Here is a 20042-nt window from a genome sequence, read left to right as displayed (position 1 = left end):
TTTTTTAGGGGTGAATGTGCAGAGGTGCTCGTGACTGAGAGAGAGAATTTAAAAAGCAGAATATAAAGAAAGGCCTCTGGTGAAGGAGAATGTGATTCTAATCCATTCCGCTCTCAGGAAAAAAGGTGCTTCATCTTGACGCGTTGTTACTTATCCTCATGTGATAGACACAGCAGGAGTCAAGAAACAGCACGAGCGCCTGCAGATGAGTGCTGGAAGGGAGATTTTAAAATCAGTATAGAACTAAAATATGAAGGGATATACACGTCCTGTGAGGAGATGTCCCTGGGGCACAGAGAATGCTCTGAGGGGAGCAGAGAGACAGTGTTTAAAGGTCAAAGTCGGAGTAAGTAGACCACCCACCCAAGGGTCAAACTGGAACTGCCCAGGGTAGGGAAGAGCACCTAGGAGGAATCAAGGATTTAGAAAGAGAGCGACAGGAAGAAAGTCCAGGTGATTCATTCCCTGAAGAATTGGGGCAAAGGGCAAGGGCAGCAGAGTTCCACAGTGCTGCAGTGACATTTTCTTGGGTAGAGAAGGAACTATGACAAGGGCATTGTGACTTCAGATAGATGCCGTTTAAACTAGAGAGTTATTCTGGGGGGCATAGATGTAAATTAATGCCCCAGTACCTGATGGTCTGGAGGCTGTCAGGCCAGTTCTCTGACTTCAGGCAGTTGTGAAGTCATTCGGAGAGATCATGTGAATACACACGGATCTCATGCTAGACTTAAGACTCATTGCTCAAAGGAGAGCTCCGCTTCCAAGGCCCCCAGTGAATTTTTGATGTTGATGACAATTTTGGCTTTTTTAAGACTTTGAAATTGAGTTAATGACAATTAGTTGTTATAATTTCCCTTAAAAAATAACTGTGGAGATACATCCTGGAGTCTTACAATGGAAAATGAACATTTAGAAAGAGACTTAGCAATAACTCAGTGACTTGTGTTGAACAGGATGCTTTGTGAATTAATAGCAGATTTTGGGGGGGGGAGATAAGTTAATTTTGTAACACTCTGAAGAAAATGGCTCAACATGTATTAAAATCAAAGCTGTTCATTGTGGTTCCCTGACCTTGTAGGCATTATGATATACAATTTATTTTCCAGTGAAGCAGAATATAATATTCTCTGGAATAGCTGAATTGAAGAGTAGACTATCACATTCTGAAGTTCTTTTTAGAGATTTTGGAACCCAGGAAGGGTAGCCTCACCCCACACCCCAGTCTGTTCGGCATCTCCACATGGATAGCCCGCTGTGTTTGACACCTCCACCACCATGTCTAAAACGCCTTTGCAGCTTACCGTGTCCCCGATTCAATTATACTTAATTCACACCAGATTTTCTTTTCTCTTCATTTTCTTACCCCCACAGTTGCTCAGGACAGAAAAATGGCAATATCATTTGCTCCTCCCTTTCTCTCACCACCTCAAGTTTATCAGGTATATTGCTGGCTCTAGCTACAGAATTGATCCAGAATCAGTCCACTTCTTACTGCTTTTGCCACTGCCTCTCCTGGGCAAGCCACGCCCATCTCTCAGTGATATTGCCGGAATAACCTCCTAAAGAATCCCCTTGCTTTCACGCTTGTTCCCCAGCAACCTATTCTCTACCCTGTGGGCAAAGCGATCCTTCTTGAATCAGAAGTCTGATTATATACCCCTGTGTTCAAAATCCTCCACGCACTTCCTGTTTTCATTAGAGAAGAAGACTAGATATTTCAGCATCGGATTTCAGATGTCCTACTTGATCTAGCCCAAGCCAGTCAGCAAAATTTGAACCACTGCTTTTGCCACTGCCACCGGTATCCTGAATGAGCTTTGATCTCTTTTGCCTTGACTGGTTCATCTTCCCAAAGGCTGTTTTTGAGACCCAGGGACTTTTCAGCAACATTCACATAACAAGTGTGTGTTGATCACATGCATGTGCCTGGTACTATGGTTGGTCCTGGGATAGGCAGTATAATAGTCTCCGGGGATACTATCTATTATTGGCTTATTCACTATCAAGACTGACTCAATGGAATGTGATTGTTGACTCACAAATTTGGAGATAGAATTTAACAATATTTATAACAGCATTTCTTCTAGCTAGGTCTCACTGGTTGGTATAAAATTAAATCTGGTTCATCTAATTTAAACACAGGCACATTTACTCTGTTTATCAGTCCCACCTGTACCCCAGTTGAAATACCTTCCCTCTTACTGGCTACTTGTTCTGCACATGCTTCTGACAACCAGCTTGGTGCAGGTGCAACCTTCAGCATATCACTTATGCTGGTATCTTTTACATCTCATTTCCTGTCCTGAGATGACCAGTGATAATCACTCAGTACTAATGTATGTGCAACTCAAAAGTTTAAGGGTATTGGTACTCAAGGACCTCCCTGGACCAGGAGCCTTTGGATAAATGCTTTACCCTTTTATCCTTCAAGTGGACACATTTCAAAAAGGTCCTCCGAATTCTTGTGAGATTGAGCAGCAGCCACCTGTTCAGAGGTTGACTCGGTGACACACCCTCGTATGGGATTTCTCTCCTTTTGTGTTTTCCTCCCATGTCCCTTACACCTGTCTCCCCAATCATACAGCCACTCACATATAAGCTTCTGTCACATTCTGCATTAAGGTGAACCAGGCTAAGAACTGCTTAACCCTAAATAGATGCAGGGTGATTTTTATCCCTTTTCAAATCATTTAATTATAATGATACGATAGTGTTCTGTAGAAAATTCCTCATACATCAGCTGGGTCCTGTTTTCCCCCTCTTATCTCCAGCATCAGCTAATCATTTTTTAAAGCTTAAGAAATTTTCTTTAGAACTTACAATATAACAACTTTAATATAAGCTAGGCTTTCGGGACATAAAACTGTAAAAAATAAGATGCTTGGAGTGTGTTGAATAACAGACATCTAAGCAAATAGTTAAAATATTATAAAATAAGGGTTGTGGTTTTAAAAATGTATAGCTACTAAGACTTCTGGAAGAAAAAGAGGAATCTAGATCGAAAAACTATGTTTAAGCCAAAAAGCAAAAGAGGTAAAAGTAAATTCTGCTGCAGATGATTATATAATGACACAGAAGCTTAATAACAAAGTATCTGCCAGGAGGGGAAAGCAGTTTGGAGTATAAAATCCATAGCACAATATCCAAGAAAATAAATTCACACAGACAGGTAGGGGTTGTGCAATAGAGAGACTCAAATGACTTGGTGAGGGAGTTATAACTCATCTTAAGAAGCCAATAAAAATGCTAGTTCTTAAATTCTTCCATCAAGGATTATTTGGAGAATCTGGTTGAAGTTACTGGCTCCCTGTTCAAACAAGAGCACATCAACCAAAAACTTCTAATTTTGTTTATTGTGAATTATTGTGAGTCTCCTAAAACCTGTCATTGTGCTTGCTAAGAATGCATACTAATGTTAATATCTCTTGCACTAAAATATTCACAGCATGAGAATAATATGGTTGGATTTGTTTTGAACACTCTGGTAACCACATGAAAAATGGACTTTTGGAGGACAAGTTTCCTAACTATAAGTGTCAGTGAGGAAACACTATATAATAATTCAGGCAAATCAAAATGAGCAGCAAAATTATAATACTAGCATAAAGAAAAAGTGATGCATTCAGGAAATCACTTTAGGAAGAATAATTAGCAAGACTGAGAGTGACTAGCCACATGTAATGCAAGGAAGGGTGATGATGAAGATGAATTTGCTGTTGGACATGTTGCCTTTGGAATGCTTATGGTACATTCAAATAAATTGTTCTTCTGGAATTTGGGCATACTAATCTTGAAATGCGAACTCAAGATAAAGATTCAAAGAACATCAGCATGAATGTCATTTAAAAAACCTGTAAGAGTAGCTGAGCCAATTCAGGGAGATGATGTAGAGTGGTAAAAGAGTGTTCATACAAAACGCAGCTGAAAATCAAATAAAAACAAGGTCTAAAGAGTTTACATTGTATATGGTATAAGCAGTCACCTCAGAATGGTAGGAGCACCAACCAGATTAAAATAGGTTGAAGAGTAAATGAAAACTGTGGAAGCAAAGGTATTGAATAAAGAACATTTAGTGAGTGTGGCTCAAAGAAGAATGAGCAAGAGGAAGCAATAGCTAGATGTTTTGGATAATTATGGGTGGGATTTTGTTTTATGTTTGTTTTTAAAGCTGAAGAGGAAGTGAGTTTGGTTTCATGCTGTGGAAAATGAGCAGTGAAGATGAACAGAATGACTAGTGGTGGATATTATAAAATAAAATCCAAGTGGGATATGAAATGATAGGATTCAAATCACCAGCCTGATGATTGGTCTGCCAGGGGTGTCTAAATGTAGCCCATGGGCCACATGTAGCCCAGGATGGCTATGAATGTGGCCCAACACAAAATTGTAAATTTATTTAAAACATTACGAGATTATTTTTAGTGATTATGTGTCACAACATATTTAATGTGTGGCCCAAGAAAAATTTTCTTCCAGTGTGGCCCAGAGACGCCAAACAGTTGGACACCCCTGGTCTAAACCTTCCATAAGAAAGAAGGAAAGGTAAATATAGGTCCAATTGAAGGTAGTTTTGTAGGTGCTGTGTGAGGGGGGCGTAGAAGGTCTTTATTCCAAATACATAATTTTTCTGGATGACATTGAAGGGAGGTGATACTGTTGAAAAGACTTTGAAAGGAATGGAAGACAACCAAGAAGACCAAGTTCAAAGTTAGAGACCATTGTTTTATACTCACCACTCCTAGAGTGTCATGATTGTCTCCAGCATTGTTCGCCTGCACATGTACAGAAAAGTGATGGCTGAATACAGGGTTCAGGTCTGGATGGGCAGTAATGATAGAAGGATGTGGGTGCATGGGAACTGAGGACCACCAAGTCCAGCTGAGTAGAGCAGGAAGGGACTCATGAGGGGCCAAAGACCTGGGAGAAAGTGGAAATCTATATTTAATCAAAGAGAAAGTGTTAAGGACAGTGAGTTTGTGAAAAAACCTAAAGGGTGTGAGTTTGTCATTGAGAACTGAGCGTCAGATTCAATAATTTCTTTTTTTAATATATTTTATTGATTACGCCATTACAGTTGTTCTATTCCCCCCTTCATTCCCCTCCACCCTGCACACCCCTCCCCCACCATTCCCCCCTTTAGTTTATGACCACGTGTCTCAAGTTCTTTAGATTCTATGTCTCCCCTACTATTCTTGCCCCCCTATCTATTTTCTACCTACCATCTATGCTACTTATTTTCTGTACCTTCTCCCCCCTTCTCCTTCTCCCACTCCCCTGTTGCTAACCCTCGATGTGATCTTCATTTCTATGGTTCTGCTCCTGGTCTAGCTATCCTCTTAGTTTGCTTTTGTTTTAGGTGTGGTTGTTAATAACTGTGAGTTTGCTGTCCTTTCACTGTTCATCTTTTTTATCTTCTTTTTCTTAGGTAAGTCCCTTTAACATTTCATATAATAAGGGCTTGGTGATGATGACACAGTAAATTCTGGATTCTCTGTCCTTGAGTTAGAGAAGGTGAAGTGGAGGGGAAAATCTGCAGGTCTGAGATCGAGGGACTTTGAAATTAGTGGGTAAATACACATGACCACGAAAATCATTCAAGATAATAGTAACGTGGGAGTTGAAGAAGGAAAAATTAAGCCCATGCAGAGCTTTCATGGCAGAAGGGTGACAGGTTAATATTTATAATTCCTTGTTATCTGAGGTAGAAGGGTCACGCAGCCTCCCTTGGAGAGGAGGTACTGTCCCCTCAAAGGAAAAAAGGAACATCATATTCTTAGAAGAGAAAAGGGTTTCAGTTAAGACAAGGGGGAGCAGGATACATTTTGCTGAGGGGCTGAGAATAGAGAAGAATGTTTAATACAGAAGAGGAGTTTTAGAAAGCAAAAAGAAAAACTCTGGGAGTCTGAGTAAAACTCTTGTAGGGAAGAAAATGATTTAACTTTTATTAAGGCTGTATTTCCTGGACTTGCCCACACCACCCTTATTTGTACAGCACCTATTAACCTGTTACAGAAGCTATGCTGTGTGGATTGCAGCTTGGGAACCACTGGCAGAGCTCTGGAGGAGAGCAGGCTGTGAAGCGTTCTGCAGTGGGGTTGGTGCCAAGTCACGGTGAACTCAACTCTTAAGGTGCCCGGAGGGCACTGCTTGGCCGAGGATGAGCCAGATTCAGGGCCACCCAATTTGCTGGGTTGTTTTCATGGCCGTTTGTCTTTTCAACTCAGCTAAATTGCGACTTCTGTGAAATCGGGGACAGTTGTAATTGCTTTACATCTCTACAACATTTGGCTGATTACTGAGCATATTAATAAATGCTAAATAAATATTTCTTTTTACTGAAGCTTGCAGTGAGCAAAATAAATGACAACTTATTTGTTATTCCTTGCTTCTTTCTGCCTTCACTGGAGATTTATTTTCCATTTAGCTTTTTAACCTAGTGTTAAATACCCAAACAGGTATTTAATTTCATAATTTTGAATTAACACCTTTTTTTAAGCCTCACCAGAGGATATGTTTGGAGAGAGAAAAAGGGAGAAAGGGGAAGAGAGAGAAACATAATGTGGTTGCCTCCCACATGCACCCCAACTAGGGATTGAGCCCACAACCTAGGTGGGTGCCCTGACCAGGGATGTAACCCACAAAGTTTTTGGTGTGTGGGATAATGCTCCAACCAATTGAGCCACCTCTCCAGGCTTGACTTACGCCTTTTAATATCTCATGTACCTACATACATTCTATCTTTGATAATTTTGAGGATGTAGGCCTAGGGAATAAAAACAAAAGGATATTTGATATTGCTGATTAGTGAAATACTTACTTTAATTATTAGAAGTAAAAAAGATAAAGAAGTAGATGGGCAGACTTAGGATGTAGCTAAATTACTCATTTAAAAATTATGGGGTCTTTTTTTCAAGTAAAATTTAAAACTTAGTTAAAAGTATAAAATCTACTTGAATTTTATGAGAAACCTCCACACTATTTTCTGTAGTGGTTGCACCAATCTGTGTTCCCACCGACAGTGCATTAGAGTTTCTTTTTCTCCACATTCTTGCCAGCACATATTGTTGGTTGATTTATTGATGATGGCCATTCTGACAGGTATGAGATGGCATCTCATTGTGGTTTTCCTTTGCATTGTATTCCTCTGATGATTAGTGAGGTTGAGTATCTTTTCATATGTCTGTTGGCTATCTGTGAATGTATCCAAAGAATATATACACCCCTATGTTCATTGCAGTATTACTTACAATAGCCAGGATTTGGAAGCAACACAACTTCCCATCAGATGAGTAGATTAAAAAGCTGTGGTACATACACAATGAAATACTGTTTGGCTGTAAAAGAAAGAAAATAAAAGAAAGGAAAGGAAAAGAAAAGAAAAGAAAAAGAAGAGGAAGGAAGGAAGGAAGGAAGGAAGGAAGGAAGGAAGGAAGGAAGGAAGGAAGGAAGAAAGAAAAAGGAAGGGAGGGAGGAAGGGAGAAAATCTTACCTTTTTTGACAGTGTGGATGGACCTAGAGATTATTATAAGTGAAATAAGCCAGTCAGAGAAAGACAAGTACCATATGATTTCAGTCATATGTGAAACTCTTATGAATAAAATAAAGAAACAAACAATAGAAACAGCCTCACAGATACAGAGAACAGACTGACAGCTGTCAGAAGGGAGGGGGGGCAGGGGACCAGGTGAAAAAGGAGAAGGGATTAATACAAATTGATGGTTACAGAATAGCCACAGGGAGGTAGATTACAGCATGGGGACTAGATGAGATTGGTAGGTATGGGACCAGGTGGCTGCCACTCTGTAAAGTACATTATTTTCTAACCACTTCACTATACATATGAACCTAATAAAGAGTAATGAATGTAAACTATAATTGAAAAATTTTTTAAAGTATAAAAATATATATATTTGACCAAAAAATGTTATAACTGTCAGAAAGTTACCCTTGAGAATATTTTAATTATCTTATATAATAAAGTAAATGCAGTTTTGTATATAGAAGATAATACGTAAGTATAAATGTATAATATTACAGCAACATATAGAATTTAATTTACAGAAATACAAATGAAAGTATAATTTACAATGTAGTTGCACATACATTTAAGAAAGATACATGCATATTTTTAACATGCAGAAGTCAAATTATTATGTGGTTCCACTGGGGAATATAAGAGCAAAGACAAAATGGTTGAAAATTTAAATATTTGAGCATTGTACAGTTATGAGTTATATTTGATTATTAAAAATGTTAATGCTATATTATATGCATTTATTAATATTCTTTAATGAGTGTACTTGCTGTCAGCTAAATGCAAGAAAAGGGTAAAGGAACAGAAAAAAAACTCTAATCTCTGAATGGTTTGATGCAATATCCTTCACATTAGCAGAGCTTATTCTTCTGTTTTTAAGACAGTTCCAAACATTTACTGATGAGCTCTGCCTCCTTTGATAGTTTCACAGTGTAATATACACCCATACCATTTGAATTGGATTTGGCTAGTCTGTTTTTCTCACTATAGAGATGTGGATACAGAGGCTCAGAAATATAGCCATAAAAGTACCTTTCTCTCCTAAAGAAGACCCAGTGTTCCGAGAACCCCAAGCAGTCACACATATTAGGAATCTTCACTTCCACTATTGAGACTTATCTTGATCCACAGGCCTTAAAGCTCAGGGTTGGTCCATTTGGAGACCTGGGTTTGGTAACCCTCTGTGTAGAATGGAAATCTTCTCATGCCCTGGACCCAGGAAACAGGAGAACATGCTCTGTGAGACTCTTTTTCTTCCATGCATTTCCTTGTAGTTGTCGAGAGACATTTGCTTGTAAACCTTCCTCTCCAGTCAGGCTGAGAAGAAAGCAGTTTTACCTACTCTAACCTTCCCTCGCATACAAGAGAAAAAGGTTGACTTGTCAAGGTTAGAAAAGCAAAAACACTGTATTACAAAGGCATTGGTAAACTTTTATTTCTACTTTGAAGAAGCATGTCTGACTTGAGAGGCTAGAAGTTAATAGTCACATCTCCTACAGTATGTAGTTCACATTTCTAATTATTTGTAATTATATTTTAATTATTCAGGCTTCAAGGAGACAACCTGGCAGAGAGAGCAGATGAGACGTCACAAATACTTCATTCTCCAGATGAAATAATCCCGGATTCTTCGAGTAAGTTTTAAACCCAACAATATCCACAGAGCTGTCTGTCTTACATCTACCACTCCTTCGGGCCGTGTATTAGGAGGTTCAGAGGACATGAATGTGGATTCAGAGGAGCTGCCTCTTAATGCCTGTGCCTGTTTAAGGTACAGAAAGGTCAGCTATATGTTGGCTAGTCCCAAACTTTTGTCACTAATTCAGCTTCTTTTGGGGACTTTATACTGCCTACTCCCATTTTTACATCATACAGGGTCCAGCACAAATAGTGCCCCTTTTTATTATAAAGTCTTTTATTACAAAATTATAAAGCATGTAATTCTATTATGTAACAATATCCCACTGAAGCACACCATATGACAAATGTCAAACTAAAACTATAGTTCAAAATAAAACTATAAATGATCATACCCATATGGGTTGGGTATTATTACCCAACCAACCATACTCAAGCAGGCGTTACTTCTGACGGGCCCTGTAGAGCTCTCACTCTTCCTGGGCAGAAGGGTCCACACGATACTTGATTTTGCTCCCTCTCTCATCCTTATATTAAATTGCTCTCAAATTATGTCAGTGTGTCATGTCACTTCAGAACTTCCTGTCTAAGTCAGCCTCCTCCTCATTTTCCCCAGTTTTGCCATGTGTGTGTGATTGTTCCCTTTCCCTGTCCAGTGTAACAGCCTGAAGATAGTCACTTCGTACCATCTCACCCCTCTTTAGTTTGTTATCTTTCTAAAAGCAAAGCTGCTGTTTCACCCCCCCATTTTTATAGGACAAAATTCAAACTCCTTAATTTAGCATACTAAGTTCATGATGGGACACTTCAAAATGTTTGCTGAATAAATGATTAAGCAAATGTAATGCCACTAAATGGCATCAAAGGTCCATTATCACGGCTGTTCCATTCAGTGTTCCGGCAGAAATCAGTTGGACATCTAGCTTGGATAATTAAAAGAGAAACTCTAAAAATACATATTTATTTTTTACATCTGAGTAAAGGAGGACATCTTAAACAGGTGGAAAAATTCTTAACTATGAGAGAGAAGGATAAAAAAAAAAGTCCCTATAGAAAGTTAAGAACTACTGTTCATCAAAGGATGCCACAAAAAGTGAATAGATAAGCCACAAAATAAGCAAATGTATTTGTCACTGATCAAATATTAATATTCAGAACACATAAAGGACATCTACAATTTAATAAAGCAAAGCTCAACAAACCAATAGGAAAATAAGCAACGGGTATGAGTTAGCATTACACAGAAGAAACACATTGGCCAATGAGCATTTGAAAGCTGCTTAACTATTCTGATAATCAAGGAAAAGCAAATTAAGATCACAGAAAGCCCTGACTGATGTAGTTCAGTGGACTGAGCGTGGGCCTGTGAACCAGGCGATTGCGGTTTGATTCCCAGTCAGGGCACATGCCTGGGTTGCAGGCCAGTTCCCAGCGGGGGACACACAAGAGGCAATCAAACATTGATACTTCTCTCCCTCTCTCCTTCCCTTCCCCTCTAAAAATAAATAAATAAAATCTTTAAAAAAAAGATCACAGAGAGATACTGTTTTACAACCTTTTGTTTACCAATAAGAAATTTGGCAAAGCCAAGTGCTGGTGAAGACATGGATAAAAGGAGAGTCATGCACTGCATATGGGAAATAAACAATTTTGGAATTTTTTTCTATTATCTTAAACTCTTGAGCATTTATGTGACTTAGTCAACTGAGGTACTCCTCTTTTAGGAAGATGTCTTAGAGAAACAAGTCATGTGTCATGACACCCAAATACCCTTCTTAGCATGCTCCAGGACAGGAAAATGGATACATTGTAGAATTGTTACATTGTAGGAAACCATGTGCATTTCAACTACACGTAAGATGGATAAAAACCAATGGAATGCTAATAAATATTAACAACTATTTATTTGAAAAGAGAAAAGTCCTGATTTGTAAAGACATGTGTTTTCCTTCTGTGGGTGTCCAACCTTTTGGCGTCTCTGGGCCACACTGGAAGAAGAAGAGTTGTCTTGAGCCATGCATTAAATACACAAACACTGATGAAAACTGATGAGGAAAGAAAGGGTTTTAAGCAAATTTACGATTTTGTGTTGGGCCGCATTCATAGCCAGATTTCTAGGTTTCTGTCCAGTTACAACAGAGGCAGTTTCCTAGTTCAAATGCTGCCAGAGACTTAGATTGTGACAAAATTATCTTCTTCTCTAAAATGAAGAGACAAGATAAACTCTAATATTTGACCAATTTGGAAACTGACATTTGCCTCAGTGTGATTTTAAAAAGCTCAAAGAATTCATTGCCTATATTTTTAAAGTGATGGAGATTTATAAGAGTAAGTAAACAGAGCAAAATAGTTTATACATACACACCCACCAGTTATTGTTAATCAGCAATGTACTAAAATACTTTTAACAATGGAGCTCTGACCATGAACCTATGATTTCATTTTTATGATATCTCATGTCTCTACCAGCATGTTATGTTGGTGTTCTGTAGATCTGAACCATTTAGCAGAGTTCTTTCAAGTAACAACTTTTAATATGGTTAGATATGTAAATTCAGAAATGTCCTGGCAGGACCTCGCAGCTGTCCTTTGCTACCCTCAATGGAGTTCATTGTAGTTTTGATCCTTCTAGATATTGTACCAATAAGCAGAAGAATTCAATCAAAGCAAGAACAGAACAGACTATAAAAGAGAGTCAAAAAATTATTTTGTTCAACTTGTTATGAAAGCACCTAGTTGAGTGTCTGACATACATGTTTGTTGAAAATTGAATATACAAATACACAGATAAATGGATGAATGAACTGATTAATCCATACATGCCTTAAACAATTAATCAGAATGATAATACCTCTTTAAAACTACTTACTGAGAACTTGAAAACTGTTATATTATAGTATTTCTAACCTTAAAATATCAGCAGATCCACCTGATGGTGGGTTTTCTTCTCCTATATATGAAATAATTTGCTTTGTAATGCAGAATAGAATATTTTAATATTATTTATTAAGTCAATACTCTACCCAAATAAAAATTTCAATACAAATCAAAGAGGAAAAATACTGAGTAAATGCTAAAATTATATTGGTATTTACTCATAACTCACTAGACTATAATTTGGTCTTAGAGGACTTAAATCATTCTAATTTATGCATCCTAATTTAAAAAGCCTATTGTCAACCTTAAAAATTGGTAAATAAGGGTTCAAGTATTCTTTGTAAGTGTATTAATATTTTGAACTTGGCTTAATTCTCATCATCTGTATAGATCTTTGTCAATAAAAATTTGTTTTGTAATGTCTGTTTGGTAGCGTGGTAGGTAAAATTTTTTTATTTATTTACAGCGTGAGAATGTAGTAGTCTTCCCAAAGTTAGTTTTATAGTGGAAAGAATTCCATGTTCTAGGATGAGACCTACATTTACATCTTGATAAACTAAGTGCCCTGGGATTATTGAATCTAAAAATCTGAATTATCAAAGGTAGAAGAAGCTACTTGATGCAAAAGCCATGATAATGGATTTATGCTGAGTTTTCCATTGTTTCCCAAGCCCTAATTGTTTCCATTAGGGCTTCACGGACTCAATGCTCTCAGTTTCCACCCAGAGTGTACATTTTATCCAGTGGAAAAGCCCATCTCCATATTTATGTGTATCTGAAGAATTTTAGGAATTTACCTGGCTCTTTCAAATATTAATAATTATAAGAAATCAATTTTAGAAGTCTCCAGTGGTGTTAAATATTTTTTACTTGAAAAGAAGGTATTAAAACACAGATGATTTCTAAGTGCTCTATGTCACTGTCCTTATTGCACAATTTTTTGTAACTCACATAATTCCTTATTATAATTAATTTAAGTCAGAAGACAGGGAAAGGCTTGCCATCCCTTTATTCACACATTTGAAAGTCACTACTCTTGCACTCCTCAGTCTGCTCCTCAAGGTAAGCAGTCACGACTTCATGCTTCATACATTAAAATGGAAAAGTTACTGTCATTTAATAATATACACTCTTCTCCAAAATTGTCATAATTTTGCATCCTGTTTAAAAGAAAGAATATAAATCTTGGCTGTTGTAAATAATGCTGCTGTGAACATTGGGGTGTACATGTTCTTTTGAATTGATGTTTTGGGGATTCTTAGGATATAGCATAAACAATAAAATATTTAAAAGAAAACATAAAAGAAAGAATACAAAATGATATTTGTGTGGCCAGAAAAGAAAAGGAAGACAGTTGATGGTAAAACAAAGAAATACAAAGTTATAAACTGGACAAAGGATATTAAATATAAGTTCCAAAAATTAGCTGAATAATATGCTAAAAGAAACTTTGCCCTATTCAAGATAACAGTATGTCATGAACATTCCTGACATCATTGTGTCCTCCTAGATTAGAAATCCTTAACATTTTTCATAGGTGTTTGTTAAGCTGAGTAACATTTTACACTCTTACTTTAACTCACAAACACTGATTTTTCAACAACCAGTTCCATCACTTCAATATCCTTCTCATAATAGGCTTGTAGATCAGAGTCAAGCAATATATGATCGTAAGTCATTCGTTCTTTTGGTAAAAATAGACTCTTTACCTGGGACTGAAGAAGCACTAATGGAGGAGGGTGAAGAATTTGAGAAAGCATCTAAATTAATGGGACATGTAAGTATATTTATTTACTTATTTTTTATCTCTAAAACTAATTTATTTCACTAATAGGAAATTGTAATAGAAATAGAAAGAATAGGAAACAAGATTCTTTAAGTTAAAGAATATTTTAAATGTATACTCATGTTTCCTTCATGTGCAGAGTGCGTATATGGGCAGGTGGCCAGTGGATGACGGGTGTGCAGCAAGGCTGTGCTAACCCCCGTCAGTAATTAGGACAGAAGATTCGAATGAGGCAGGGGAAACTAAAATCTGGTAACAGTGCCTGTTTGCTTCTGTACATGAACATTCTGTAAGATTATGAGTTGCCATCTTAAACCTCAATAGGTTTATCTATACCTATTTTGATAAAAAACAAATGTTTTGCATATCCTGAAAGTTTACTTACAACAGAAGCTAGTTATTATTAGTTGTGAAGTCCTTGTGATATGTATATATTTAAAGACATCTTTTCAGTAGAGTATATTTGCAGGGAAACAAGTAGGTTTAAAATTTTCAGTGCAAAAGCCCTGGTCACTTAGCTCATTTGGTTTGAGTTGTTCTGATAGGCCAAGGTTACAGGTTTGATCCCCCATCAGGGAATGTACAAGAAACGATCAATGAATGAAGAAATAAGTGGAAAAACAAAATGATGTTTTTCTCTCTCTTTCTCTCTCTTCCTCCAAATCCCCCCTCCCAACGAATAAAAAGGTTTAAAAGTTTTTAATGCAGTATGTCAAAAGAATACATATAGAAATTCTAAATATCAAGTTTATAAAGATTCTGAGGTGTTATAAAAATGACTATGCCATCTTGCATTATCCTAAACTTAATATTTAAACTAGGTCTATGTACTGCAATATTCTCAGTGTCCGTTTGCTGGGACTGCCATATCAACCCCCCACAGACTGGGTGGCTTAAACAACAGAAATTTACTATCTCACAGTCCTGGAGGCAGAAGTCTGAGTTCCCAGTGTTAGCAGAGATGGTTTCCCCTGAAGCCTCTAGGCTCGCAGATGGTCATCTTCTCCCTGAATGTTCACTTCGTCATGCCTCCGTCCAAGTCTGTTTGCTAATCTCTTCTTTCTTTTAAGGACACTATTCATATTGAATTAAGACCCATCCTAATGATCTTAACTTAATTACCTCTTTAAAAACCTTGTCTCCAGATACAGTTACATTATGAAGAAGTGGAAGTTAAGATGTCAACATATGAATTTTGGAGGGACATATTTCAGCCCATAATGTTCTTTGATGAAATTACAGTATTTGGAGCATTACTTGGATCATAGGGTTTGGTTTCTGATGGATTGCATAATACAATTAATTTTAAAATTGTTGATGAAATTCATGTGTCTTGGTTTATATGTCACTTCTCATTGAAGCTTTCCTGACCCTATGTAAAACTTCAAATTTAGTTTATTTTTTTATGTAGTACTTATTACCTTCTAATATACTGTGGAATATACTTGTTTTGCTTATGGTTCATCTCCTCCCACACAATATAAGGCCTACGAAGCCAAGAATTATTGTGCATTTTTTTCACTTTTATATCCCTAGAAAAGTGCCTGCACATAGCAGACACACGGTACATATATATTGAATAAATGAAATTCTGATCAATAATTCCTCATCTGAGATGAAACATATTTTTTCTTTTATTATAAAATAGTAGAGCCTTAGAAATAGAAAGAACCATGGCAGCCGTCTAGTTCAGCCTTTCCTCTCCCTTACTTCAGTATTCTGAGAGCTAACCCACTTTTGTCCAAGGTAAGGACAACCAGTTTATAGATAAGGAAACAAGTCAGAGAAGCTTAGTAACAGGACCAAGGTCCGAAAACAAAAAAAGAGATGAGGTCAGGAGTTGAGCACTAGTCAATTTCCCTTCTACTGCACATCCCTGATAGTCACAGTGTTTTCATGTTTCTTTCAGAAGGAGTTTATTTCTATTTACTTTCTATTAGACATTTTCTTATATTCCTTACAACCCCTTGTAACAATTGGTCTCAGGTCTATTTCTCAGGTAATAGCCTGAGTGCTATCCTTCTTCCTTTTAACAATCCCCACATGTTAGAAGCAGTTAGCATACATTGTTTGAGACTGTCTTTTCAGTCAAAACACAATCCGTTCTTTTAACCAATTCTTATATTGTGTAGTTTGAAAAACTTTGGCACCTCTGATTCTTTCCCTGGACATAGTCTTGTTTGCCACGTCCCCTGTAGCATGGGGATTATGCGATAACCAAACCAGGATTCCAAACAATGTTTCCACATCAGAGACTATAATGGGGTGTGTACTTGATGTAAATACTATCTTTGGAGTATGAGCTGAGTTTGTATTAATGTTTTTAAAGGAACTTTCTGGCATTTTTAAACTTCAGTATGTCTTCATAAACTCATAATGATAAAAACATGTCATCATTCAGGCTATGATAATCTTTCATCCATCACTTTTTGCAAAGATTTGTTTTATTATCTGTGAATTCCACCAAAGCCCACATATCTCCCTCATATCTAAAAAAAATACAGTTAGAGTCTTTTTCTAATTACTTTCTAAAATTCAGATATATTTTGTTTATAGTACTTGGTTTACTTAATAATACCTAACAACCCGAAGTGCCTAAGTGGGGTAAAAAAGAAAGTAATTTTTTTGGTCAGACTTTTCTCGAGTAATTACAAATTGACTCATAAGATTTTTGCTTTCTTTTTATAGTGTTCACACAGTGTTCTTATATGCAGAAATTTGTTCTAAGTCAATTTTACTTGTTTTCCTTCACCAATGATTAGATCTTGAATTCTTGAAAATTCTACAATTTTATCTAATGTCAACATAACCTTTCAATTCTTTTTGGAAAAATATGGAATATAAACAATACACTTATAAATTAATATCAGGATCCTGAACATAATTTCTATGTGGTAGCTGCTTTTATTATAAAGAAAACATGGATTTTTAAAAATTTATGTCAGATTGATGATATTATAGATGCAAAACATACTTCTGTAATGTTTCTTAGGATTGTATTTTTGGTAACTCAAGAAAAAATTGTTTCTTTATCTAGATAAGAATGGAGAATTAGAACAAAACAGAACTTTTTTCTTTATTACCATAGGAAATGCAAAAATTTCAAAACAAATTTTTAGTCATATATTGCAACACTATGAACATGCCACAAACGTTGAAAACCATTTAGAGTGATTTCAACACTCACTGTCTCTATTTGCTAAGTTCCCATGTTGGATATTTGATATTAGTAAGTGGGTAGCAGAATCTCAGAAACTTTTCTCCAGTGGTTCACCTGTGTTTAATATACTTTGTGAATATCTGAGTGAGGTAAAGCAGCATTTAGGTTTGGATATTTATGGTCCCCCTATTAGCAAGTCATTCTTTTGGAATTTCCCTCTTCTCCTCCCTTGTGTTCTGGAATGTCTCTTAACATGCCCACAGCTGTGAACATTAAAGCTAGATTTGTCAGCTAAGTCTGTTTTTTAAAAGTGAACCAACAATAGCAAAATCTGAGGAAGGAAATACCAAGCAGCAGCTATTGATTGTAACCTTTTTAGTTCATAAATGTAGCAAATATTTTTTCTAGATCAATGATCCAGAAAGAGTTATATCAATGACATTTTAATTTCACAATTCCTATGGCATTCTTAATCTTAAAAATTCTGTATTCCTTTCTGTTAAATAAACATATGAGCATAATGAGAAAATGAGAAGATGAATAAGAAAGATATTTGACATTCGAGACCTGACTTTTTTCTTTTTCCTTTGTAAATGACAAATACCATATGATCTCACCTATAAGTGGAACCTAATCATCAAAGCAAACAAGTGAGCAAAATAGAACCAGAGACACGGAAATAAGGAACAAACTAACAGTAACCAGATGGGAAGGGGGAACAGGGATGGGGGGAAAGAAGTGGAAGAGTCGTTAAGGAACATGTATAATGGACCCGTGGACAAAGACAACTGGAGGGGAGGATTGAATGTGGGAAGTGGGGGTGAGTAGGGCAGGGGGAGAGTAATGGGGAAAAATGGGGACTGCAGTAATTGAACAATAAAAAAATAAACATAAAAGTAAATGAGCTATTTATTTTATTTATTGGGCACTGACTAGCCTATAATAAGCTGACTCTTTTGAGACTTTATGTAATTGGTCATCATTAGTTAAAGTAGAAAAGAAATGAAAAGAAGGACTCTTTTAGGGAAAGGTTTTCTAAAATGCCTGAAGTTACTAAGGAGTTATTTTACATTTGTTTTCTAAGGAGGTTTATTTATTTGGAGAGATATATACAACTAACCAGAATGATAGTAGTAATAATGATAATGATATCATATGACACTTTTTAATTGTTAGCATTTTCATATAGTTAATATCAATGGTCTCTGAATTTTGTAATCCCGACAACCTTTCTGGGAAGTAAGTAGTCCTCTAAGTTGGAGGTGACTATACTGAGCTGCCTGGTCTCAGAAATGGGGAGGAACTAAAACTCACACTTCCCAGTGCCCTGCTTCTCCTTCATAGAACTTGTCAGGGGTCCGCATCAAGGCATCGAGGTCACTGTTCAGTCGGACATGTGATATAGAAAGGGTAAAAAGGATGACATTATCAGTAGCCTATATTAAAGGTGAAATTATTTATTAGGTTAATTAGTGAAAAAGTAGAAGTTTGAAGGACTGGATCAAAGGAGATAGATTTTTATAAGAAGAAACTATGAGTAAGTTTGGAGCATGAAATACTCATCTTGCTTGGGTCCTTCATGTTTGGAGAAGTCCAAGAAACCAGGCCAGCACAGCAAGAAGAGAATCTTAAAACTGAAAGAGTATGCAGAAGAAAAGTGAAAAAGGATATATAAGTCTCAGGATATTTTCCTGTGGCAGACCGGATCCAAAAGTTAGACTTAGGTGATTACAGAATCATCTTAATATGTGTCTACTTAGCTGAATTAGTGTGGTAAGCTTTAATGACTTTTAAGCTTGACTAATATTATACTTTGCTGATTAGTACCTAAACAATACACTTTATTTATTGATATTCTAGGGACACATGGGTGGCTTTCTTTTTTCTTCACTTTCTGCTAATTCTTTCTTCTTCCACTGCCAAGTAGTAATGTTTGACCTAATTGTCTAAATTTGGAATTTCCCATACATACCACGTTTGTCCAATAGCCCATGAATATAAACTTTAAAAAGTACAAAATTGGGTTACATGTAAAGATAATACTCATTTGATAACAACTATAATTTGAAGCCATGAGGATGAAGAAACATCGATGTGCATGTCCATTAATGCATTCAACTGATACACAAATTCAGAAAAGCATTTTGATAGGAAGAATATTGTTCCTAAATTAATGTCTTGTGACTGAAAAGAGTGAGGTGAATTGCCTTCTGTTAATTTTTAAATTTTTCATTCAGCCAATAAAGTACATAGGTCAGCAAAGTTCCACCAGTATTTCTTTTTCCCTATCGCATTATTAGATTACAGTACAGTGGAATCCTTATGAAAAAAATCCTGGGTGCTCTTGGGCATTATGTTCAAAGAGGAATTTCCCTGCACATGGTCTCTGATTGCTGGGCCTTAAGGGAAATTTCACAATCCGCTGAAATCGTGTGGCTTTTCATAATATACAGGTTGCACAATGCCTTTTGTTGCTCTCTTCTAGAAATCTGCATACTACTTTTAAACCAAATAGTGTATCCCCTTGGAAATTTATTTCTTTTATTCCATTTCTTCTTTCCCAGCTTTTTAGCTCTTCTGTCATGCTGAAAAAAACTGATACATTTAAAAGATATGAAATTACAAAATTATCACTGAGATTTGACAACAAGCATAAAAAGAATTGTACCCATAGATTTCCCATATATTATAGTGTTTGAACCTTAGTGGACCTTTAGACTATTTCTTTAACTATGAATTTTGATAACCCTATTTTCTACCTTGTATCTTACTAATATTGTTTCTCCCTATACATGACTCTCCCCTTAATAAAATTTTGACTGTTTTATCATCCTTACATTTTAACTATTTCCAATAAAACATTTTTGATATTATCTTTCATATCCAAGTATAATTTTATGGTAAGTAAATTTTTGCAAATATTTTAGAGGGTTTATAATTCTACATAAGTCGATTTAAATACCTGGTCAGTGCAAGTACTATTGAATGAATAGGATAACCAATCAGTTGCAAGTCTCTTGCATTATATATCCACTGTGAAAAAA

At 36.4% G+C, this 20042-nt stretch overlaps 1 protein-coding gene across 1 annotated transcript in view; it reads left to right on the top strand.

Moving 5' to 3' along the window:
• Window positions 1–20042, top strand: part of CUNH8orf34 (chromosome unknown C8orf34 homolog) — a 299403-nt gene that overhangs the window by 214775 nt on the left and 64586 nt on the right. The window contains exons 10-11 of the mRNA XM_053661119.1: window positions 9086–9171; window positions 13753–13829. Coding sequence (XP_053517094.1) covers window positions 9086–9171; window positions 13753–13829 — 163 coding nt within the window. The remainder of the gene's footprint in view (window positions 1–9085; window positions 9172–13752; window positions 13830–20042) is intronic.

Source organism: Artibeus jamaicensis, unplaced genomic scaffold, assembly GCF_021234435.1.
Source record: "Artibeus jamaicensis isolate MK-2021 breed Jamaican fruit bat unplaced genomic scaffold, CSHL_Jam_final scaffold_916, whole genome shotgun sequence".
Classification (NCBI taxonomy): Eukaryota; Metazoa; Chordata; class Mammalia; order Chiroptera; family Phyllostomidae; genus Artibeus; species Artibeus jamaicensis.
This window is presented reverse-complemented; position numbering and strand designations above follow the sequence as displayed.